The 21,866-nt window shown below is 38.3% G+C and overlaps 1 protein-coding gene across 2 annotated transcripts in view; it reads left to right on the plus strand.

The window, feature by feature from the left end:
* LOC149231372 (putative protein phosphatase 2C 60) overlaps positions 1–21,866 on the plus strand; it is an 89,464-nt gene that overhangs the window by 37,365 nt on the left and 30,233 nt on the right. For both annotated transcript variants that reach the window (XM_089379185.1, XM_089379186.1), the window contains exon 3: positions 15,539–15,775. In XM_089379185.1, coding sequence (XP_089235311.1) covers positions 15,539–15,775 — 237 coding nt within the window. The remainder of the gene's footprint in view (positions 1–15,538; positions 15,776–21,866) is intronic.

The raw sequence follows: 21,866 nt of genomic DNA on the forward strand, positions 1-21,866 counted from the left end.
CACTGATTTTTAGTATAGATTATTAAGGATATTCTTTTTAGCATGTAGGTTTTCATAGTCATAATTATGTTGATGTGAGCTTCTTTAGGAAAACTGTGTAGTATTGTTGAAGTGCCCGACATTTTAGGTGAGCACTTCACCCATCTTCAGGGACATAAAGCTATATTAATATATTATATATGTGAAAGAGTACTAGACTGCAATGAAATAAATGAAGAATCTGACCGTTTGGGGATGTAAGGAAATTGTGAAAGATATTCTTATTTACAAGCAGTGTAGAAGTTTGTTTTAACATCTCCTCAAGTTGGAAGATCACTTGATTAGGCCCTTTTGAGTTTTGTTGAAAGTCTAGAAGGTGAAACTGAGACTACACCATTGTCTATGCTAACTTTCCAAGCGAAGAATGGAGGAGGAAGCTGGAGTCGCATTGGTTAAATCAGAGTGTTGATTATCCTCTGAGATAAGTCTCCCTAACAGTTTTATCTTCTTCTGTGAAGTCTTTTGGGGATGGTGTTTACCTGTTGAACACTGCACTGTGACTGACCTCTGTGTTTTTCCATTCTTATTGAGATTACACTTCCTACCCAGGTTCTCATGAATAGGATGTCAAAATGATGTAATTAGCAGATCCCTAGATATAAAGGGTTAAGCCTTGTTGAAAACCTCAACTATAACACTGTATAAATTGTTCAAATTCTCATCATACTGAGATTAGCACATTAGAGTTAGATCATAGAGCGAACTCCAATTGTCCTTGACATCTTTCCAAGAATTTTTGGTTTATTGCACTTGTATTGTATCAGTACCTATCTTATACTTGCTCTTTTAGCTTTTATTTAGCTAGACATGTTGAAGCTATTCTCGAGCCAGCCCTTAGATTGAGCATCGATATTTTTCTTCTGTCAGCATTGTTCTAGGAGATACCTTGGTTGTTCACTTTGTATTTCCACTGGATGTACCTTTTAAGTCCCTTTGACTTACATTTGTGGTCTTTTGTTGGGCATTGATAAAATTATCATATTTAACTTATGTGAACAACCAAATTTGCATTAATTTATTAATTGTACTTTATTTTAATGGATTGATTTCCTTTGCTTGAAAAATACATTAATGAGTTAATAACAATCAATATCCTAATTCAAGCTTCTGTGATCCATAACTTGTTAATTCATGAAAATTTTCGGAAAAAAATCACATTGAGAATATTTGGTTGATGCGTTTCGAACCAGCCAGTGTGGTTCATCTTCAGGACAAGATGAAGAGACAGATCACACTGGCTGGTTCGAAACGTGTCGACCAAATATTCTCAATGTGATTTTTTCCGAAAATTTTCATGAATTAACAATCAATATCGCTAAGGTCCATTTTCATTCAAATCTTGTTTTGTTGAAAAATGTAGCTTAGGTTGGTACTTTTATTGGCAAATTATTGGAGACAAAATTAAATTTTATGCTGGTCAAGTCGACTTCTAAAAGATCAGGTCGGCTCCATGATCAAAAGGTGGTATTTTGAGGTCATGACCTTTCACATCGATCATTATAAGTAAGAGCCACATTGGAGGTCATTTGGCATCAAATCATCACATCAAAAACTCGTCTGATCTATTGCAGTTGACTCACACCTGCGAATAAAGAAGAAGGAAAGGTTTCTGTCCAGCATTGACTGTCTTTGACCTAACATTTTACGGTTGTTTGACTGAACTGTGAAGGAGGCTGAATATTCTGTTGACTTCGCTCTATTGATCCTCACCCCTGTTGACTTTGTTTTGTTGAATTTCGGCCTCTTCTTCCTATGTTGACCATAATTGACTTCTGTTGATCGAGCTGTTGCAGATCTGCACTTTGATTGGACATTGATTGGACTTTGATTGGTATTTTACGGTGACAAAATCAGTGATATTATCTCTCTATTGACGAAGTTTGACTTATTTTTGTATGGTCAAAAGTTGACCTTTGACTGGTTATTATTGGACAAATTAAACTAAATTACTGGTGTCTCTTGTCTTATTCTCTACTGTTATCTCTTCTGCTCATTGTTTATGATTGTGATTTTTCAAGTGTAACTGCTTGATGATTAATATGCTCTAAATGTTATATTGAATGCTCTGAAGAAGACTATAATATCATTGAAACTAGTTACCAGATTTGAATTTTTGTCCCTAGTTTTACATTCACTAGAGAAACAACACGGTATCAGAGCTAAGGTGAAAGATCTAGAGCATTGAGATCACTTGGAAAAAATATTGAAGAGTATTTGAAGAGCATCATTCTCTTGACTAGACATATTCACCATGAATACCTTCATGAAGTCCGAGCACAAATTAGAAGCAACCTCCAATTTCAGAGCATGGAAGACTAGGGTGGATCTTATTCTTGCTAGTTTTGGGTATTGTGACAGGAAAAGTGGCTAAACCAAGAGATCAAGCATCTCAAACAGAAGTTGAGAAGTATCAAGATGAGGACATATTAGCAAGGAGTATCATCGTTGAATCAGTAGAGACAACCTAATCCCCTAAATTGCTGATCATGAGTCTTCTAAAGCTATGTATGATGCTCTCATTGGTCTTTGTACTATCAACACTATGAATCAATCAATTAGCCTAAAAAATCAACTTAGAGATTCCAAGATGACAAACAATGATGCTGTAGCATCCTACTTTATGAAGCTATCTCAAATCAGGGATCAACTGAAGGCAATTGATGAACAAATCTCTGACAAAGTATTAGTGACTACTGCTCTTAATGGATTGCCTACCTGTCGGAGTTCTTCTGTATCTGTAATCAATGCTAGAGAGACTCCTCCCTTTGAAAAATTGTGGATTTCTTGCACTCAAGAGGAATTTAGCCTCGTAAACGGAGGTATGATTCCAAATTAAGATTCACAAGCTTTCACTGCTCATTCAAAAGGCCACAAAAGAAAGAAGAATTTTGGCAAGGTTCAAAGGAATAAAGTTCGAAAATCTGCCCCAAATCAAAATCAAAGAAGTAGATCTGCTCCTCAAGAAATAAGACCTCCTCCCTCTAGAAATATTGACTTGTCAAAAATTTAATGTTATCATTGTCATGCATTTGGTCATTATCAAAGGGATTGTCCTGAAGGAAAGAAGAGAAAGGGAAGGCATCATGCAAAAGGAAGCCAAAAGATCACAATTCTAGTGATGAAGAATATTCTTTTATTTCTGCTCTTACAGGTTCCCTTGCAGGACATGATGAATTTTGGTTGATTGACAGTGGTGCCTCTAGGCACATGACTGGCAGCCGTGACAATCTTACAACATTGATGGAGAAGAAGATACCTCAAAAGGTGGAACTAGGAGACAATGGAAAATATGAAGTCAAAGGCATTGGGTCATCCTCATTTCAAATGGAATCAGGTACAAATGTTTCTATTAACAATATTCTTTATGTTCCTGGTTTAAAGAAGAATCTCTTGTCTATTTCATCTCTTGAAGATAAGGGCTATAGAGTTGCATTCATGGATGGGCAAGTTCTTGCTTGGAAGAAAGACTCTTCATTTGAATATGCAAAAGTAATTGGTGTACGAATAGGAGGACTATATCGTCTCCTTGGAAGATCTGTTCAAGCTCTCTTGCACAATACAATTGATCTATGTGAGCTTTGGCATCGAAGGTATGCCCATGTCCACTATAAAGCTCTATCTAGAATGAAGGATTGTGTGAATGGTGTCCCTGAAATCAAAATTGAACATGATGGAATTTGTAAAGGTTGTGCCCTTGGAAAGAATGTAAGAGGAAGATTCTCTAACAGTGATAGCAGATCTAAAGAAATCCTTGATCTCATTCATTCTGATGTCTGTGGACCCATGTCTGTCAAGTCTTTGGGTGGCCATCTATATTATGTCACATTCATTGATGATTATTCTCGAAAAACATGGATTTACTTTTTGAAATCCAAGGATGAAGTATATAACAAATTTTGTGAATTCAAGGCTCAAATTGAAAATGCTACAAGAAAGAAAATCAAGATCTTGAGATCTGATAATGGAGGAGAGTATATTTCTAATGAACTTATTGCTCTATGCAAAGATGCTGGGATTAAGAGGAGCTTATTGTTCCCTACAATCCTGAACAAAATGGAGTCGCTGAAAGGAAGAATAGAACAATTATGGAAGCTGCTAGAGCCATGATCCATGATCAAGATTTACCAAGTTTTCTTTGGGGAGAAGTTGCAGTTGTCTATGTTCAAAATTGTTGTCTTCATGAAATCTTGGATCATAAGACTCCTATAGAAGTCTTTTCAGGTTAGAAACCAAATGTTGAACATTTAAGAATCTTTGGCTGTCTTGTATTTGTTCATGTGCCCAAAGAGAAAAGGATGAAATTAGAACCATCTGGGAAAAAGGGAATCTTTGTTGGATATAGTGAAACCTCTAAAGGTTTCAGGGTATATATTCTAGGACATCACTCAATTGAAACTTTCAGGGATGTTATCTTTGATGAAGATGCTGCCTTTTAGAAAACTAAGGAATCTCACTTGGAGATCAATGATGAAACTCAAGAAGCTCCTAAGAATATAGAAACAAAGGGACTTGTCTCTATGAAAGAAGATTCTCAAGAAGAAGAATATCGTGAAGCTAATGGTCCTCCCAAAGTTAATGTACCTAAAACCAAAAAGAGACCTGCCTGGCTAAAGAATACATTAAAGGATGCTGAAGGACATACTGCACCTGGTGGGATATTTAGAGAAAGCAAAAGACCAAGGAAATATTCAAATTATACAACCTTGATGACCAACCTCATTGAAGCCAAGCCATCCTCTTATGAAGAAGATGTTGATCATCAAGTTTGGAAAAATGCCATGATAGAAGAATATCTGTCCATATTAAAGAATGATGTTTGGGACATTGTACCTAGACCTAAAGGCAAGACTGTTGTAACTTCAAAATGGATCTACAAAATTAAACATGCAGCTGATGGAAGTGTGGAAAAGTACAAAGCAAGATTTGTGGCTCGTGAATTCTCCCAGAAAGAGGAAGAAGATTATGATGACGCTTTTGCTCCAGTTGCCAGGTATGCATCAATTAGATGTCAAAACGGCCTTTTTGAATGGGGTCATTGAAAAAGAAATATATGTTGAACAACCTCAAGGGTTTGAAGTCCATAATAGAGAGACCCATGTATGTAAATTAAAGAAAGCTTTGTATGGACTAAAACAAGCCCCTTGTGCATGGTACACTTGCATTGATAGTTACTTGATGAGTCTTGGTTTTACCAAGAGTGTTGTTGATGCCAACCTATATTTCAAGATCGTGGAAGGAGAACCCTTGATATTATTGTTATATGTAGATGACTTGTTTCTGACAGGGGTTGAGACTCTAATTGTTCAATGCAAGAAAGAGTTAATTTCTGAATTTGAGATGAAGGATCTAGGCCTTATGCACTACTATTTGGGATTGGAAATCTGGCAAAGACTTGATGGAATATTTGTTGGACAAGGGAAATATACTATAAAGATCCTTTAGAGATTTGGCATGATGGGCTGTAAGTCCATGGATACTCCGATGATAACAAATTTGAAGAAGATTCGAGATGATGAATCTGATTTGGTTGACCCCTCAATATATCAAAAGTTGATTGGCTCTTTAAACTTCTTGACTAACACTAGACCTGATATTTGTTTTGCTGTTAACACTTTGAGCCAATTTCTAGTTGAGCCTCGTCACATACATTGGATTGCTGCTAAGCACATTCTAAGATATCTCCGTTGCACTATTGAATATGGTTTGATGTATGTCTCTAATGGAGAATGGGTTTTGCATGGTTTTACTGATGCTGATTGGGCAGGATGCTTCGAGGATAGGAAAAACACATCTTCGAGGATAGGAAAAACACATTTGGGTTCTGTTTCATTTTGGTGTCTGCTATGGTTTCATGGTCAAGTAAGAAGCAAACTTCTGTTTCTCTTAGTACAATTGAGGCTGAATCTATTGCAGCCAGTTCAACTTGTCAAGAAGCAGTTTGGTTTCGAAAGATGTTCTCAGGGTTGTTTGGACATGAGTTAGAGCCAACTATTTTATATTGTGACAATCACTGTGTAAGGGTCTCAGAGAACTCTGTGTTTCACAATAGATCGAAACATATTGTGATTGTTAAATATTCTACTGTTCTACATTGAAATAATTACTTATTCCAAAACATCTTTTTGCTGCAATATTAATTAAGCAATTGTAGATAGAACATAAACCAAATGCACAGTTGAAGACAACCAAGAACAAGATAAGAAACATATAATTTAGGTTCAATGACCAGGGCAAAATCCACAAGGGGAGAAACCAACTAGGTTCTTCTTCTATAAGATATCAATTGTTCAGTAGAGAGACAAAGTACAATGAGAGACCAAGAGAATGAGTAAGTTCACCCAAATTTGAACAAGTTGTAGCATGAAGATCACTAGTAGCAACAATGGATGCAAACGCTGAATCAACCTTCAAGTTTTGCTCTTACTCTCCAAGTCTCTCTCTCTCATAATTTTTTTCAAGTCTCTCCAAATCTCTCTCTCAAGTTCGAATCCTTCTTTTGTATTGCACAAGTAGTGAGAATGAGATAATATGATTTACATATATAGGAGGGGCAACAAATTTTGGTCATAAAGAAGGGGCAATACACATGCCTTAAGGAGTTACATATGCCATTTAGGGAGGTACGCATGCCTTAAGGAGTTACATATGCCATTTAGGGAGGTACACATGCTTTTGTAACTCATGCCATTAAGGAGGTATGCATGCCTTTGTAACTCATGCCATTAAGGAGGTGTAAGAGGAATATTTTATGAAATGCTTTTATTGTGAGTAAGAGGAATATACCATGTTTTAATGAGTGCGCAAGAGAGAGACAATAACATTTGCATAAATGAAAGCATAAGAGAATTTTTTATGACCAAACATTAATGAGAGTGAAGCGTATCCATTAAGAGATAGAAAGAGAGAGAGAGATTCAATGTGCTATGTGAGGCATAGAGGTATGAAGTGATTAGGTGATGAACGTAAGGTGACTTGAAGTTCCTTTTAATAATAATAATGTCTTAGTATCATAACTATAAGGATAATAATAAAGGTAATGATAATATTGATCATTAAGTCAAAAATTGAAGTATTAAGATTGATTAGTGATAAGCTAAGTGATTTTCCAACATCTATACTTGATTACCATTTGTTGCAAGGTGATTTACTATTTTTGGAAAGTCATGCTTGAGATGCTAGACATGACTTTCTAATTTTAGAAAGTCACTCCAAAATTGTCAAAAATGGAATTTTATTGAAGGAAAGTCTTCCTTGAGCTGCCAATTTTTAATAGAGATCAAGTACCATTACATTTAGAATATTGTTCAGCGAGGATCTATAAAGCTTGAGTATGTTCCTTCTGATGAACAAGTTGTTGATGTGCTAACTAAGCCACTTTCACGAATAAGTTTACATATTTCAGAGAAAAGCTTGGAGTAGCTGAGAATCCCTCTCTAAGGGAGAGGGAACACTAACTATATTGCATCACGAGAATGGCAATCTTCCTTGTCATAAGACCTATAGTATGGTCGGGAAGATTGTCATGTTTTCTCCCTTCAGGGAGCTTGGTTTTGAGATCCTTTCAGATTATTCTATTTTCATTTCTCTAAGAGGAGATTGATGGTGTATTATTTCTTCCCTCCCTGTGAGGAGATTGATGGTGTTCTATTTTCATCTCTCCCGAAGAGGAGATTGATGGTGTATTGTTTTCATCTCTCCCTAAGAGGAGATTGATGGTGTATTATTTTCATCTCTCCTAGAGAGGAGATTGATATTGTACAAATTTCATCTCCCTGTGAGGAGATTGATGGTGTGCTATTTTCATCTCTCCCTAAGAGGAGATTGATGGTGTATTGTTTTCATCTCTCTATGAGAGGAGATTGATGGTGTATTGTTTTCATCTCTCCATAAGAGGAGATTGATGGTATGATCCCTTCCTTGGTTGATGAAGGATGAGTCATCTCTATGAAAGAGATTGGATTGTATACCTTTCCTTATGATGAGTTTGATCTCTCCCTTTTGATATTTGATGAGACCTATGACTTGGTTGGGGAGATGGATCATGAGAGAGAGAATGAAGAGTAGCTCCCTAGCTAAGAGGGAGTGTTGAAAATTGTAGCTTCGTTCGGTACATTTATTGGCAAATTACTGGAGACGAAATTAAATTTTATGCTGGTCATATCGGCTTCTAAAATATCAGGCTGAATCCATTATCAAAAGGTGGCTTTTCAAGGGTCATGACCCTTCACATCGACCACTATAAATAGAGCCACGTTGGAGGTCATTTGGCATTGAATCATCACATCAAAAACTTTTCTGATCTACTGCAATTGACTCACACGTGCGAAGAAAGAAGGAAAGATTTCTGTCCAGCGTTGATTGTCTTTGACCTAGCATTTTTTGGCTGTTTGACTGGACTGTGAAGGAGGCCGAATATTTTATTGACTTTGCTCTATTGATCCTCAACCTTGTTGACTTTGTTCCATTGACTTTTGGACTTGTTGACTTCAGCTTCTTCCTCATGCATTGACCGCAGTTGACTTCTGTTCACTGAGCTGTTGCGAATCTGCACTTTGACTAGATGTTGACTGGACCTTGATTGGTACTTTATAATGACAAAATCAGTGATATTATCTCTCTGTTGATGAAGTTTGACTTGATTTTGTATGGTCAAAAGTTGACCTTTGACTGGTTATTATTGGATAAATTAAATTAAATTACTGGTGTCTCTTGGCTTATTCTCTACTGTTATCTCTTCTGTTCATTGTTTGTGGTTGTGGTTTTTCAAGTGTAACTGCTTGATGATTAATATGCTCTAAATGTTATATTGAATGCTCTGAAGAAGACCGTAATATCATTGAAAGTAGTTACCAGATTTGAAATTTTTTTACTCTAGTTCTACATTCACTAGAAAAACAACATGTTTAAGTAAGAAATTGCGAAGATTACAATCTGATTATGGTCTTGTAATTGTCATGTCATTCTTTTTTTCAAGGAAAACAGGAAACTTGAGGGATGCTTCTTCACATTTGTAGATGGCATTCCCAGTAAACCTACCAGTGAATATTAATGTGCCTAACATAGGGCGTTTCAATCTGGGAACCTATTGGTACGGAACTAGCCAGATGCCCCAACAACATTGGCAACAATTGGTTGAGCTAACCCTTTGGGTTGTTGATTTTTGTAGCTTGGGAGGTACTCCAAGCCTTGTGTATCGAGTGTTTGGAGGAAGGAGCTCCACAAGTGGCTTTGAAACCCAAGCTTGGGGTTTTGCACCCATCGTGATTTGTGACAAAATCATGAGCACATTTCGACATGTGATGGATGATGATGATGGCTCTTGTTGAGACAAATCCGACACAATGAAGATTATCCGATTCCGAGTTGTAGAAATGGAGATATGAATTTTTGAATTTATGGAGTGGGCTTTCACCAAATGAGTTAAGGTTGACTTAAGTTTAGTAAGCCTCTTGACAGCTGGATAGGCCCATGGAGGATGTTGGAAGGAGCCCTTCTTATGTGTATTAAAAGAAGATGATGGAGAGTCATTTCTCACATCTATTTGGTGCAACACATCACAAGAAAGAAGCTCGTTGAGGAGAGAGATATCCCTGTTTTGGCCGCAACAATAGGAGGGCAACCTGGGTGGAGGTGAAAGAGTTGTTTTAGGGCCTAATTTAGGTGGTTGAGTTCCCGTTAGGAGGGTCGAGGAGCATTGATAGAAGGCCGAGGCAAGGAAGGACTGTTTGAGGGTTGTTTGAGGGTGGGCAAACCCTTAACAAGCCTGTCGCAAGCATGTGGAGGGTTGTTGTAGCATGCCACAGGGAATTAAGGGCAGGATGGGGAGGCTATGAAGGCTAGAATAGCCCAGCATCACAACAAGGGGTCTAATCCCCTCAAGGAAGGGCAGCGACACTCCTTAAGTGCAATTTCGGGCAGAATTAAGGCTGGATAAGGGACTGTGTTTTGTGCTCTAACCAGGCCTAGATTGCAACAATGGAGCAGACCTTAAATAGTGAGCTTAAGGTATGTTTTCAATGCATTCTTGTAGGTGTTGGATCCGTGTTTTGGATCAGTTTGGATGAGATTAATTTGCAGCCTGTAGTAGCCAAAGTGGAGGGGCAGACTTGGTGGTTAGATGCCCTAACTAGTGACAGTTTCTATAGTGATTGTTCATCGATGTATTAGACACTTGGAGAAGTTTGTTATTACTTAGTAGCCATGTGGAGGGGTTTTCCTAGGTGTTAGATGCCCTAACTAGGAGCTGATGCTACAACAAGGATTGGTCACTCATGGTCTGTTGGAGGGCAGTGTGAGAGTGGACCGAGTGTGGATAGTGATTGGGCATTTATGGTTTGTTCGAGGACAACGTGATAATGCCCAAGTTGGAGCTCGATGAGCAACACTTTGAAGGACAAAAGTAGTTGCTAGAGTGGCAGTTGTTGGGCTCAAGGGTTTGATCAACCAGGAGCAGTTTGTGGAGCCCTAGAATTGTGTGCGAAGAAGGACTTCTACAACAGATGTTGGGCAATTCTCCTAGCCCGTGTTCATTATGGGAGATGGACATCTTGAGTGATAGGTGGCAGCGCTCTGTGCCCTATGTTGGTCTTCATCCGAGTAGCGCAGGAAGACCATAGTGGGCTGAAGTCCTTAAGTAGTTGAGGAGCAACATTGGGTAGTTGAGAGTTGTTAACAAGTGGAGCTGTGAACAACTCGTCAAGAGTCTCAATGTGTTGTGCCCTTGATGGACTAAGGCACAACTAGTGAGTAGATTGATAACCGAGGTTCAATGGCCAGATGGACTTGGAGCATTGATAGAGGTAGGAGTTGCAGATCGAGAGCTGAAGGACCAGGCAAGTACAATGTACAACAGAGAGGAGCTGAGAAAGCATGCGACAACTAGATGGTCAGAGTATCTTGTTGAGGGTAGATTTGTTATCGATGGACCGACACCAAGCCCCAGTTTTGTATCTTGTACCAGTGGATGTATGAGGGCCATTATCCTTGGTATGGGAGCCCTAGACTATTGTATTATATGTTTTTTAATATAACGAAGTTGGATTGAAAATTGTAAAAAGTTGTCCTTATTTTGTGCATGTGTGATTTACTGCTATTTATATTTTGCTATGCAAGGTAGTTTTGTTGAGATTCTTGGTTTGGTAGCATCAAAGATTTTAAGATCTATCATAGACATGAGGGTCATGGAAAAACATGGCATCGGAGCGTATCTGAGCTACTTTGAGGGACAGTGAATCAGAGTGTGCACAACGAAGCAACTTAGAGGGAGTTGTGGGTTTCTAGATCATGGAGCAGAGGGTTCAGCTGAAGACATGGAGATGTGGTCTTGATTGGCTTAGCATTGAGATTAGTTGGGAGTTTTGGTGGTTTGTTGATGAGCCTGATGAACAATAGTTTGTTGTAGGGCAGATTGCTGATCATGGACTTCTGATGATTTGCCATGGATGGTTGGGACAACTCGAGGATTGCTTTGGGATGGACGAGATCAGGTTGATCGAGATGGCTTCATGTGATGGACTACAGGTTGGCAGGCTAGAGTCTTCATCGAATTGTGATGTTGCATATCCGATATTGGAGGGATTTGCATGAGTGGTAGTTGATCGAGGAGGATGAGTGCTTGCAGGACTGAGCTAGTGGAGATCGTGTAGGCTCAGAGGGATTAGCCCTATGGAGGTTTAGGATCTTCAGGTTCAGATGTGATGAGGCAGAGGCACTACCGAGATTGTCGGATTCATTCTACAGGGTATGCTACAGTGATGGATGCCAGATGGGCTAGTGTTGCCGATGATGATGGTTACATCCTAGTCTTGGAAGTGCCTTCCTCGCTAAGAGGGAGTGTTGATTTTTGTAGCTTGGGAGGTACTACAAGCCTTGTGGATCGAGGGTTTGGAGGAAGGAGCTCCACAAGTGGCCTTGTGGGCTTGAAACCCAAGCTTGGGGTTTTGTACCCATAGTGATTTGGGACAAAACCATGAGCACATTTCGACACGTGATGGATGAGGGTGATAGCTCTCGTCGAGACGAATCTGACGCAACGAAGATCATCCAATTCTGAGTTGTAGAAATGGAGATCTATATTTTTGAAGTTATGGAGTGGGTTTGCACCAAATGAGTTATGGTCGGTTTAAGTTTAGTAAGCCTCTTGACAACTGGATAAGCCCATGGAGGAGGTTGGAAGGAGCCCTTATGTGTATAAGGAGGTGATGGAGAGTCATTTCTCACATCTATTTGGTGCAACACATCACAAGCAAGAAGCTCGTTGAGGAGAAAGATACCGTTGTTTTGGCCACAACAAGAGGAGGGCAACCTGCGTGGAGGTGAAAGGGTTGTTTTAGGGCCTAATTCAGGTGGCCGAGTTGTTGTTAGGAGGGCCGTTTGAGGGTGGGCAGACCCTTAACAAGGCTGCCGGAGTCCTGTGGAGGGTTGTTGTAGCATGCCGCAGGGAATTAAGGGCAGGCCGAGGAGGTTGTGAGGGCTAGAATAGCCCATCATCATAGCAAGGGGTCTAATCCCCTGAAGGAAGGGTAGACGCACTCGTTAAGTGCAATTCTGGACAGAATTAAGGCTGGATAAGGGACTGCGTTTTGTGCCCTAACTAGGCCTACATTGTAGCAGTGGAGCATACTTCAAACAGTGAGCTTAAGGTATGTATTTCAGTGCATTCTTGTAGGTGTTGGATTCGTGTTTTTGATCAGTTTGGATGGGATTAATTTGCAACCTGTAGTAGCCAAAGTGGAGGGGCAGACTTGGTGGTTAGATGCTCTAACCAGTGGCAATTTCTACAGTGATTGTTCATCGATGTATTAGACACTTGGAGAAGTCTATTAACAACCATGTAGAGGGGTTTTCTTAGGTGTTGGATGCGCTAACTAGGCGCTGATGCTACAACGAGGATTGGTCACTCGTGGTCTGTTGGAGGGCAGTGTGAGAATGGATCAAGTGTGGATAGTGATTGGGCATTTATGGTTTGCTGGAGGACAGTGTGATAGTGCCCAAGTTGGAGCCCAGTGTGCAACACTTTCATGGACAAAAGTAGTTGCTAAAGTGGCAGTGGTTGAGCTCAAGGGTTTGATCAACCAGGAGCAGTTTGTGGAGCCCTAGACTTGTGTGTGGAGGACTTCTACAACAGATGTTAGGCAGTCCTCCTAGCTCGTGTTCATTGTGGGAGATGGACATCTTGCAGTGATAGGTGGAAACCCTCTGTGCCCTATGTTGGTCTTTATCGGAGCAGTGCAGGAAGACCATAGTGGGCTGAAGTCCCTAAGTAGCTGAGGAGCAGTAGTTGGCAGATGAGAGTTGTTAACAAGTGGAGCTGTGAACAACTCGTCAAGAGTATCAATGTGTTGTGCCCTTGATGGACTAAGGCACAACTAGTGAGTAGATTGATAACCGAGGTTCAATGGCCAAATGGACTTGGAGCATTGATAGAGCCAGGAGCTGCAGATCGAGAGTTGAAGGACCAGGTAGGTACAATTTACGACAGAGAGGAGCTGAGAAAGCATGCGACAACCAGATGGTCAGAGTATCTTATTGAGGGTAGATTGGTTGTCGATGGACCGACAACAAGGCCCAATTTTGTATCTTGTATCAATGGATGTATGAGAGCCATTATCCCTAGTACGGGAGCCCTAGACTGTTGTATTATATGTTGTTTAATATAACGAAGTACAGTGATGTGTGGTTTGACGGTAAGTCACATGGGCGAAGCCCGGGCGGACCGAAGTTCAAATCTCATTGAGTACATTAGCCTGCTGTGGTGGCAGCTAGAGGGGCGGATTCCCCTTTCCCGTTGAGTCTGCTCTTGCTAAAATCATAGGAACTTAGCATAACTGATTTGCAGGTGATTGGTTATGCTCTTGGTGTTATAGTGGCAGCAGTGAGGTTTGATCCTGGGTCTCTCCTAGATTAGGCCAGGTAGTTACCGATTCACCATGTGGTATAAAAAAAAAAATATAACGAAGTTCGGTTGAAAATTGTAAAAAGTTGTCCATATTTTGTGCATGTATGATTTATTGCTGTTTATATTCCGCTGTGCAAAGTAGTTTTGTTGAGATTCTTGGTTTGGTAGAGTCAGAGATTTTAAGATTCTATCCTAGACACCAGGGTCGTGGAAAAACAACATGGGCTAATTATCATATCTCCCTATGTTTGAAGTTGCACCAATTAAATTATTGGCATATTCCAATAACGATAGTCTATTTTTTCATCTTGATAGTTTTGTGGGTTATTTCATTTGCCATTGTGGCTTAAAATGGAATATATTTTCTAATTAGTCTTTAAATTTGAATGCTACGAATGCTATTTTGTTGTTCTTGTAACATTTTTGTTTCTTGAAATATTTGTTTATTGATTTCAGATTACCGTATGATTGTTTTAACTTTTAAGTGACTTTCAGTTAATATTTTTATCTTTATTTAATGTATTCATAAGGAAGGATGTAATCTCTAATTCTTCTAATTCTTACTATCATGTATAGCTGGTAAAGTAGCTTTTCAATCCCAAATTTATAGACAGTGCTGCATAAAAAACATTTTCAGCATGTTTTTAACTGTAGTTTGTTAAAGCATGAAGAAAAAAACATTTATTTGTAATTGAATAAATAAAAATGCTTTTTTGAAATAGATTAGGTGATATAGAAAAGAGTTCTTGCAGGCCTGTGGCAGTTTCAGCTCTTAGTTTCAGACTTTTAGCAGAAGAATTTTCAAGATCTTCTCTAATTCTCACCAGCATCTGCAATATGTAATTTTGTTCATCTTAAATAATACATTACAAATTTTTTCTATGGAAGAAAATAGTTGGTGAAGTAGCTTATTCTGATTCTGTGTTTTTCCTGATTGTTTAACAGAATATTATTATTGCAATTTACCTCTTGTTCAATACAGTAGTCTTGAACAGGTTCTGTCACCCTGCAGGACAATCCCCGTTGGTGATGTCAATATTAAGGAACTAATGGCATTTGCGAATCAATTTGTTTATATGCCCTCTTCACTTGAATGCCTACTTATCACAAAAATTCATCTCTTCTTAGCAACTTGCCACACAAATTCATCTTTTCTTGTTTATGTAGGGAAGGAATCTAGGGTGACTGCTTTGTAGCACTCCCAGATGTGTAAATTTTGATTTAGATGTATATCCATTATCTATTTCTAATGTAATATACGCTGTATTTTTAACCCAAAAAATGTTGCTTGAAACATGAAATATATTATAGAGCCTTATTATATATTACTGTTATCACTATTATTATATATTACTGTTATCACTATAATTAAACTTCTTTAGTATGCCTAAATTTCTATACATTCTGTATAAAATCTAGTTGCCTTGGTGAGATGTCGGAGATTTTGAACTTTGTTACAGAAACAACATGCAATATGGCTAGATTAAATCTCTTTGATATAATTCTTGTAAAAAAGTTTATGATGTAAGGTCCTTGTAACTTATTTTATTTGAATTATGGATAAAGCTTAATATGAGAGTTACAATGTTATTCAAAATGCAGGTCTCTAGATCTATTGGGGATGCATACTTGAAAAGGCCCGAGTTTAATAGAGAACCTCTCAATTCTAAGTTTCGTCTTGCAGAACCACTTAGAAGGCCCGTTATATCAGCTGAACCATCAATCACCACCCACGCCCTTCAGCCACATGATCGCTTCCTTATATTTGCTTCAGATGGGCTTTGGGAACATCTGAGCAACCAGGAAGCTGTTGATATTGTCCATAATCATCCCCATGTGGTAAGATTCTAACCTATCAATAAATTCCTTTCTTTGTTTCCACATACAATTTGATAGCATGTTTGATATTTAGCATATTCAATTCAGAAGTTGTGGCTGTGAAAGGTAATTTGCAGCTAATTTTCTGTTTTATAAGTTATAAAAATCATTATTGTTTCATTCTACATAGATGTCTTCTTTTAGCTCAAACTTAGCTTTGAAGGGTTATCAATACAGTTTGCCACCTAGCTCTCAGGTTGAGTCTGTCCCTGCAGGACTTTATCATTGCCAATGAAATGTTAAATTAGATCAAAAACCATAAACTGGTTCATGAAGACGCATCAAATTATGACAAGCATCATAAGTACATATGCAATATTATTTAGAAGGGCACTTAAAGTGGAGTTCATGGACATTGTAACTCTCGCTTGTGCGCTGCTTCTAATTTACTTGTCATTGAATTTGCATCTCCTCTTCAGGGTACATTCCATGCTGAAGTTCTGAACAGAAATACTTCCAAATTTTGGATTTGGTGTTTGTGAGCTTTGAAAACATTGGCTATTGCCTGACATTTTCCTCAATGCTCTGCTTCTTTTAGCTCAAGTTTAGCTTTGAAGAGTTACCGCAGTTTGCTGCTTTGTTTTCTGGTTAAGTTTGTCCCCAGATTTGAATTTTTGCCAACTATATGTATTATATAAGATTAAAAAACATAACCTGGTCACTGATGCCACTTAAGATAGTGAGATAAGCTGCGTAATGTTGACTTAAGAAGACGACCATAAAATATTTCAGTTAATAAATGAATATCCCTCCAAATCAAGCACAGCTACTTGTACAACCCCTATGTTATTTGACTCACCAGCTCCTATTTTGGCTGACCTCAGCTGTAAGAAACAGATCTATAACAACAATGCGTTTTCATGAAACTTGCATCCCCTCTTTAGGTCACATTCCAAATTGCAGTCTTGAGCAGAGTTACTTGCACATTTTGGAATTGGTGTTCATGAGCTTTGACCTTGGCTGTTTCTGGATTTTTTCGGCAGTTTTCTGGTTTTGGATGTGGTATCAAGCATCATGATTCCTGCTTTTTATGATATTTTTGTCATCATTAAATGTTGGATTGGATATAGGAACATAGTTCATCAACATCATTGGCTGTCACTCGATATTTTCCTCAATACTCTGCTTATGGATGTGGTGTCAAGCATCACGATCCATGCTTTCTATGATATTTTTGTCAGGTTGCAATTGGGTCTCACCATGGATATATAAATGTAGTTCATCATCATTCCTTACACTCCTTCAATTCATTGCATCATCTCTCATCAAGTAATTTGAGCGAGTACTGCATTAACTTAGGATCAAATACCATTCACCTATTTGAAGTGGTGTGACTTACCTGCAATGTATCTTCAGTGAATTTTTAAATATGACATGAAACCATATGCATCTTTGATTAAACTTTTCTTGTTGCATCTTCAAAGGTGAAAATCAAAGATCAAGGGCTTTCTTTCTATTACAATTAGGTTTATGTGTCTAGTAAGGCCCTTTTTGATGTAGTCTTTTGTAGCACTTATTTTCCAAAGTAAAAGAATACTAACTGGTATGTGTTTCCTAATATTTGATTGGAAATGAAGGTTAATTGCTGTCATTTTGTTTGCTGCAAGTCAACCAATGCAATTATCTTAGTCATCACATTCAGTAATTATTTTAAAATTTTAAAATATCGTCAAATCTCAAGTATAGTGGTGGATTCGATGGCAGATTTAATTGGCTTAGGTGAGTTTTCTTATAAAATTCAAACAAAAATGTTGAGGTTTTGTTTTGGAAATTTTAAATATAAAAAGAAAACCATCATATTCAGTTTGCATGGGCCCTAATGTGGATATGGTTCTATTCCTCGAGCTGGACTAGTACGACCTTGGAACTGGTTAAACAGGCCATTTTTGCTAGATCCAGTCATGTTTTAATATCTTTGGCTTGCCCATTTGTCCAAGGTCATTTTTACCTTTGTTCCATCTCCTATGCTCCAACAAAGATGTCTAATGAGATGAGTTGCTTTTGTAATGGATTTTTAGAAGTTGGGGCCTCCTTGGTGAGACTTGTTTGGATCCTTGATCTATTTCACCAAACTTGTAGAGACAATTTATTGTTGAGGTGTACCTCTTGCCACAAGCCCTTGTTATTAGTTAGTCTTGAAATCTCCTTATCAACTAGTGTTGTAACAAATGTTCCTATAGTTTAATTCCCCAACCTCCTAGGTCTATTGGTTGATGTATGGCTTCCTAAGTAACTAAGGGTATTCCTCCTTTGCTTCTTTTCTAGAGGTAAGAGAAATATATATGTCTAAGCTTTGTGAGGATATGCTTTGGAGGGGAGGCTAAGGAGAGCCCATAGACTAGGGCAACATATAACACACTTTTTATTAATACGGTTTGTCTAGCTCTAGAAATCCATCTATGGGTCTAGTAGGAGATTCTAGACTTCACTTTGTTAAGGATCCAAGTCCAATCTTGAATTTTGTAGTTGTTAGGTTTTATATGGAATCCTAGGTATGAAATATTATCCTTGAAACCTCACAAAGAGAAGGGAAGAAGCTTGTGTATCATGGGAATACGAGATCAGGGAATGCGGTTGAAACACACAAAGGATTTTGCTTTATTTATCTCCATTGTTGTTGCTAAATAGAAAAGATCCGGGATTTTGGCATATTATGTGGTTTGAAAAATGTATCCATTTCCAAATACTAGGTCATCTACAACTATCAAGTGTGTCATTTGGATGCGAATTTAATACTAGAGATAATCTTGTATATGCTACTGCATAAAGAGATGGGATGAAAAGGATCAAAATAATGGATTATTTACCTTAAACGTGGTTTCAAAAAAGGTAGAGTCAAAAGCTTGAAGCATTATCCTGTTTTGTCTGGATTCTCTTAGATAGGGAGGGTTTAAGGTGAGTAGCACTGGTTCTAGAGATAATCTTTTATATGCTATTTCATAAAGAGATGGGTTGAAAATGATCAAAATGGTATGGATTATATACCTTAGAAATGGTTGCAAGGAAAGTAGAGTTGAAAGATCAGATCGAGAATGATGAGGTGCCAAAGACCTTTGAAGAATTCAATGGTAACCTATTTGATCAGATTTGTTGTGTTGCATTTGTGGATGATTTGTTTGTGTTTTGGCATGAGATTTAGTTCCATGAGAGCTTTGCTTGTGGCTTCATCCACACTGGATGGGAAAGTAGTGACCATTGATAGAATGCTTTTGAGGGTCTCTCTAAGAAGGGGGGATTGCGAGTGTAGTTTTCTAGAATGTGATACACCTACAACACTAGAGGAAAAATTTTCACAGTGAATTTGTAATCCTCCAAACCAAATTTTATGCATTTCAGGTTTCTACTTGCTTAAGAAAGAAAGTGGTGTTTTGGGATCCCTCTTGGAGCCATATAACCCTACTTTTCATTTGCCAACAAGCTTCTTCATCATGGAGTAGGGTATTGCACTTATTGTCTAGCTCTATTATCTCTTGAATGCATTTAGGTGAGGGGAATCTAAGGCAGAACTGTTCTTTGAGGTAGAATATCAACGACTTTGCCATTCTGAGCCTTGAGGAGGCATACCCAAAGTGTTGTGAGCACCATTCCTTTGATATGCCTTTAATGGAGATTAGGTTCCTTTGAAATTGAGTCTTAATTTCTTCTTGGGATATTGAGAGAGGAGTCCAAGAGGAAGAGATTAGTTGAACTAGTTGGGATGGGTAAGCCAATGAGCATTGAATCAAATGGCAAGGGTTTTTTTCCTTTGCCTTTATCAAGCTCCAAAATGATGGTGCAATGATTAGAACCACCATTAATGAACACCCCCGATTTGTATTCTTGTATTTGATCTAATGAGGATTCTTTGACAAAAAATCCATCGAGGTGTTTCCGAAAGTGAACCTTCTTTGATCTATTGTTGGTCCATGTTGCAATGGGGGAAGGAGGCTCAAAATCAACTTGTTAAAAACAAGGAAGTAGTCCATCAATGGACCATTCTGTGCATTAGAGACCCATTTTTATTTCTAGATAGAATGAAGTTTAAATCTCCCTCAAGAATGAGTTGAGGGGATCCTAAAAGACCTCAATTGGATAGATCAAGCCAAAAATCATGCCTATGGAGGGGTGCGTAGATATTTAGAAAGTTGAGGTTAATATTGAGATCTTCTAAGAAGAGGACGACATACATGCAGTTTGGGGATGTTACACAACTGATGAGGTTAATGGATTTCTTTTGAGCCATGACTAAGCCTCTAGATAGGCCAACATAATTGTCCCATTCAAGTGTCCAATTAGGTAGCATTTTTCAAAGGGAGCATTTACATGTGACATTAAAGATCATTGTTTCTTGAACAAAAAGGACATTAGTCCTATGTAGTTTGATGAGTTTCTAGAGAGGCCTAAGTTTTCGGGCTGATCCTAGGTCCCTGTTGTCACTAGAGAGAAGGATCATTTCCTACCCTATTTGCGGCTTTCATATGCTCTAAGTGTCCTAATTATTTTCTGATGTTGACTTTGTTGAACCTCAATATCTACCTAAGGTATTGCCTTTGTTGTACTTGATTTTTCGTCTTATGTATTTTTATTAGTGCTTTAGTAAGACACCATATCTACATCATTGGAGAGATTTTGAGAGGTGGCCTTTTATCTTCTTTGCTTTTGATCTAGTGTAGTACCTATGCTTAGATATGCTAGTTTTAGAATGAGTTTAAAAGGTTGAGAGGTGAAGGGTTGTAAACTCTTGGGGAATAACCCATGGGACAGGGGTCAAGGTTGATATTGTGTGGGGGGGGGATTATGTAGGAGATGGAGTAGCAAATGGAAGGGAGGTTATTGGTGGGGCAAAGATGGTGCATATTGGAAAAGGTGAGGGATTAATAAAAGGAGGTCCCCCAAGATCAAAGATACATTTATTCCATTCTAGGCCATCCTTAAGTTTCTTCAAATGCATGAGCTAATTCCCCAAAGCTTCTAGTAGTACTAATAGATTTAGATGAGAATGGGGCAAGGGAGAAGTGGTTGGGGGAAAACGGGGGCTTTCTCAATAATCCTTTTTAGTGAGGGATCTTCTTTAGAAAGAATAGTGTTGTAGGAATTACCAATGGTTTTATTCTCCTCTTCAAGTTCCTTAAGTCCCTTCCCATCCATGATTCTCTTAGGTCAAGTGTACCTAAGGTGTCCAATCTCTCCATAGAAATGACAATGAAAGGGGACATTGATAAAATCCATTTTTTGCTAGTGTCTAATGCCACCATAGTTGAGCCTTATGCTTTCTAGTAGTCCCTCATTTAAATCCATCTCTACATAATTTTTTGGGATTTCTAGGCTATACATTGCTTGATTGTGATGATTATTCCTATTTCATCCCCAATTTGCCTTATGGATATTTTGTGACTAGAACTTCAAAGGGAAATTTGGCAGTTTCATTCGTATTGTTCTCCTGGTAATTTTCTCAAGAGCTAGATCAAAACTTGGAGTGCAATCTTGAATGTGCATTTAAGATGTATTGTTGAAATGAGGCCCTTTTGCTCTAATTTTGTCCCTATCTCATTGCCATTTGAAGAGAAACATAACAAAACTAATGGAGCTTAAATGAGTCTTAAGGGTGTAGTTGAGGGCCTTTACCCATTTTGTTGCGACACAACCTTTCATGGATTTTTGAGAGAGGTCATTTCCATCATTGGATTTCGCAATAAAAACATTGCTACAGTATGTAGGATAGTCCCCTAGATTTCCTCATCTTGGATATCTTTTTCTATGTCACTTGATTCCTTCTTAATGCCCTAGGAAATTTTTATTTCGTTTTTTGAAGGAAGGGTTGTTGAGGAAGAGACGATAGGGAAGGAAGTGGGGTGGGGAGTGTTGAAATATGTAACTAGGTTTGGTCTTCATAATGCCATATGTAATCATGATTTTATGTATTTAATGAAAAGAGAAAAATAAATTTTGTAGTGTTATCCTTGAGGCATGGGTTTCATGCTCAAGGGAAATTTATTTTTAGGGCAAGTGCCCATTGAGTGCTTCTAGGGTTTGCCATTGAGTCTACAAGTCAATTGAGTCATTGTCGTGCATG

The sequence above is a fragment of the Pinus tabuliformis genome, chromosome J, assembly GCF_031772625.1.
Source record: "Pinus tabuliformis cultivar Carrire ecotype Pingquan chromosome J, CPIR1, whole genome shotgun sequence".
Lineage (NCBI taxonomy): Eukaryota > Viridiplantae > Streptophyta > Pinopsida > Pinales > Pinaceae > Pinus > Pinus tabuliformis.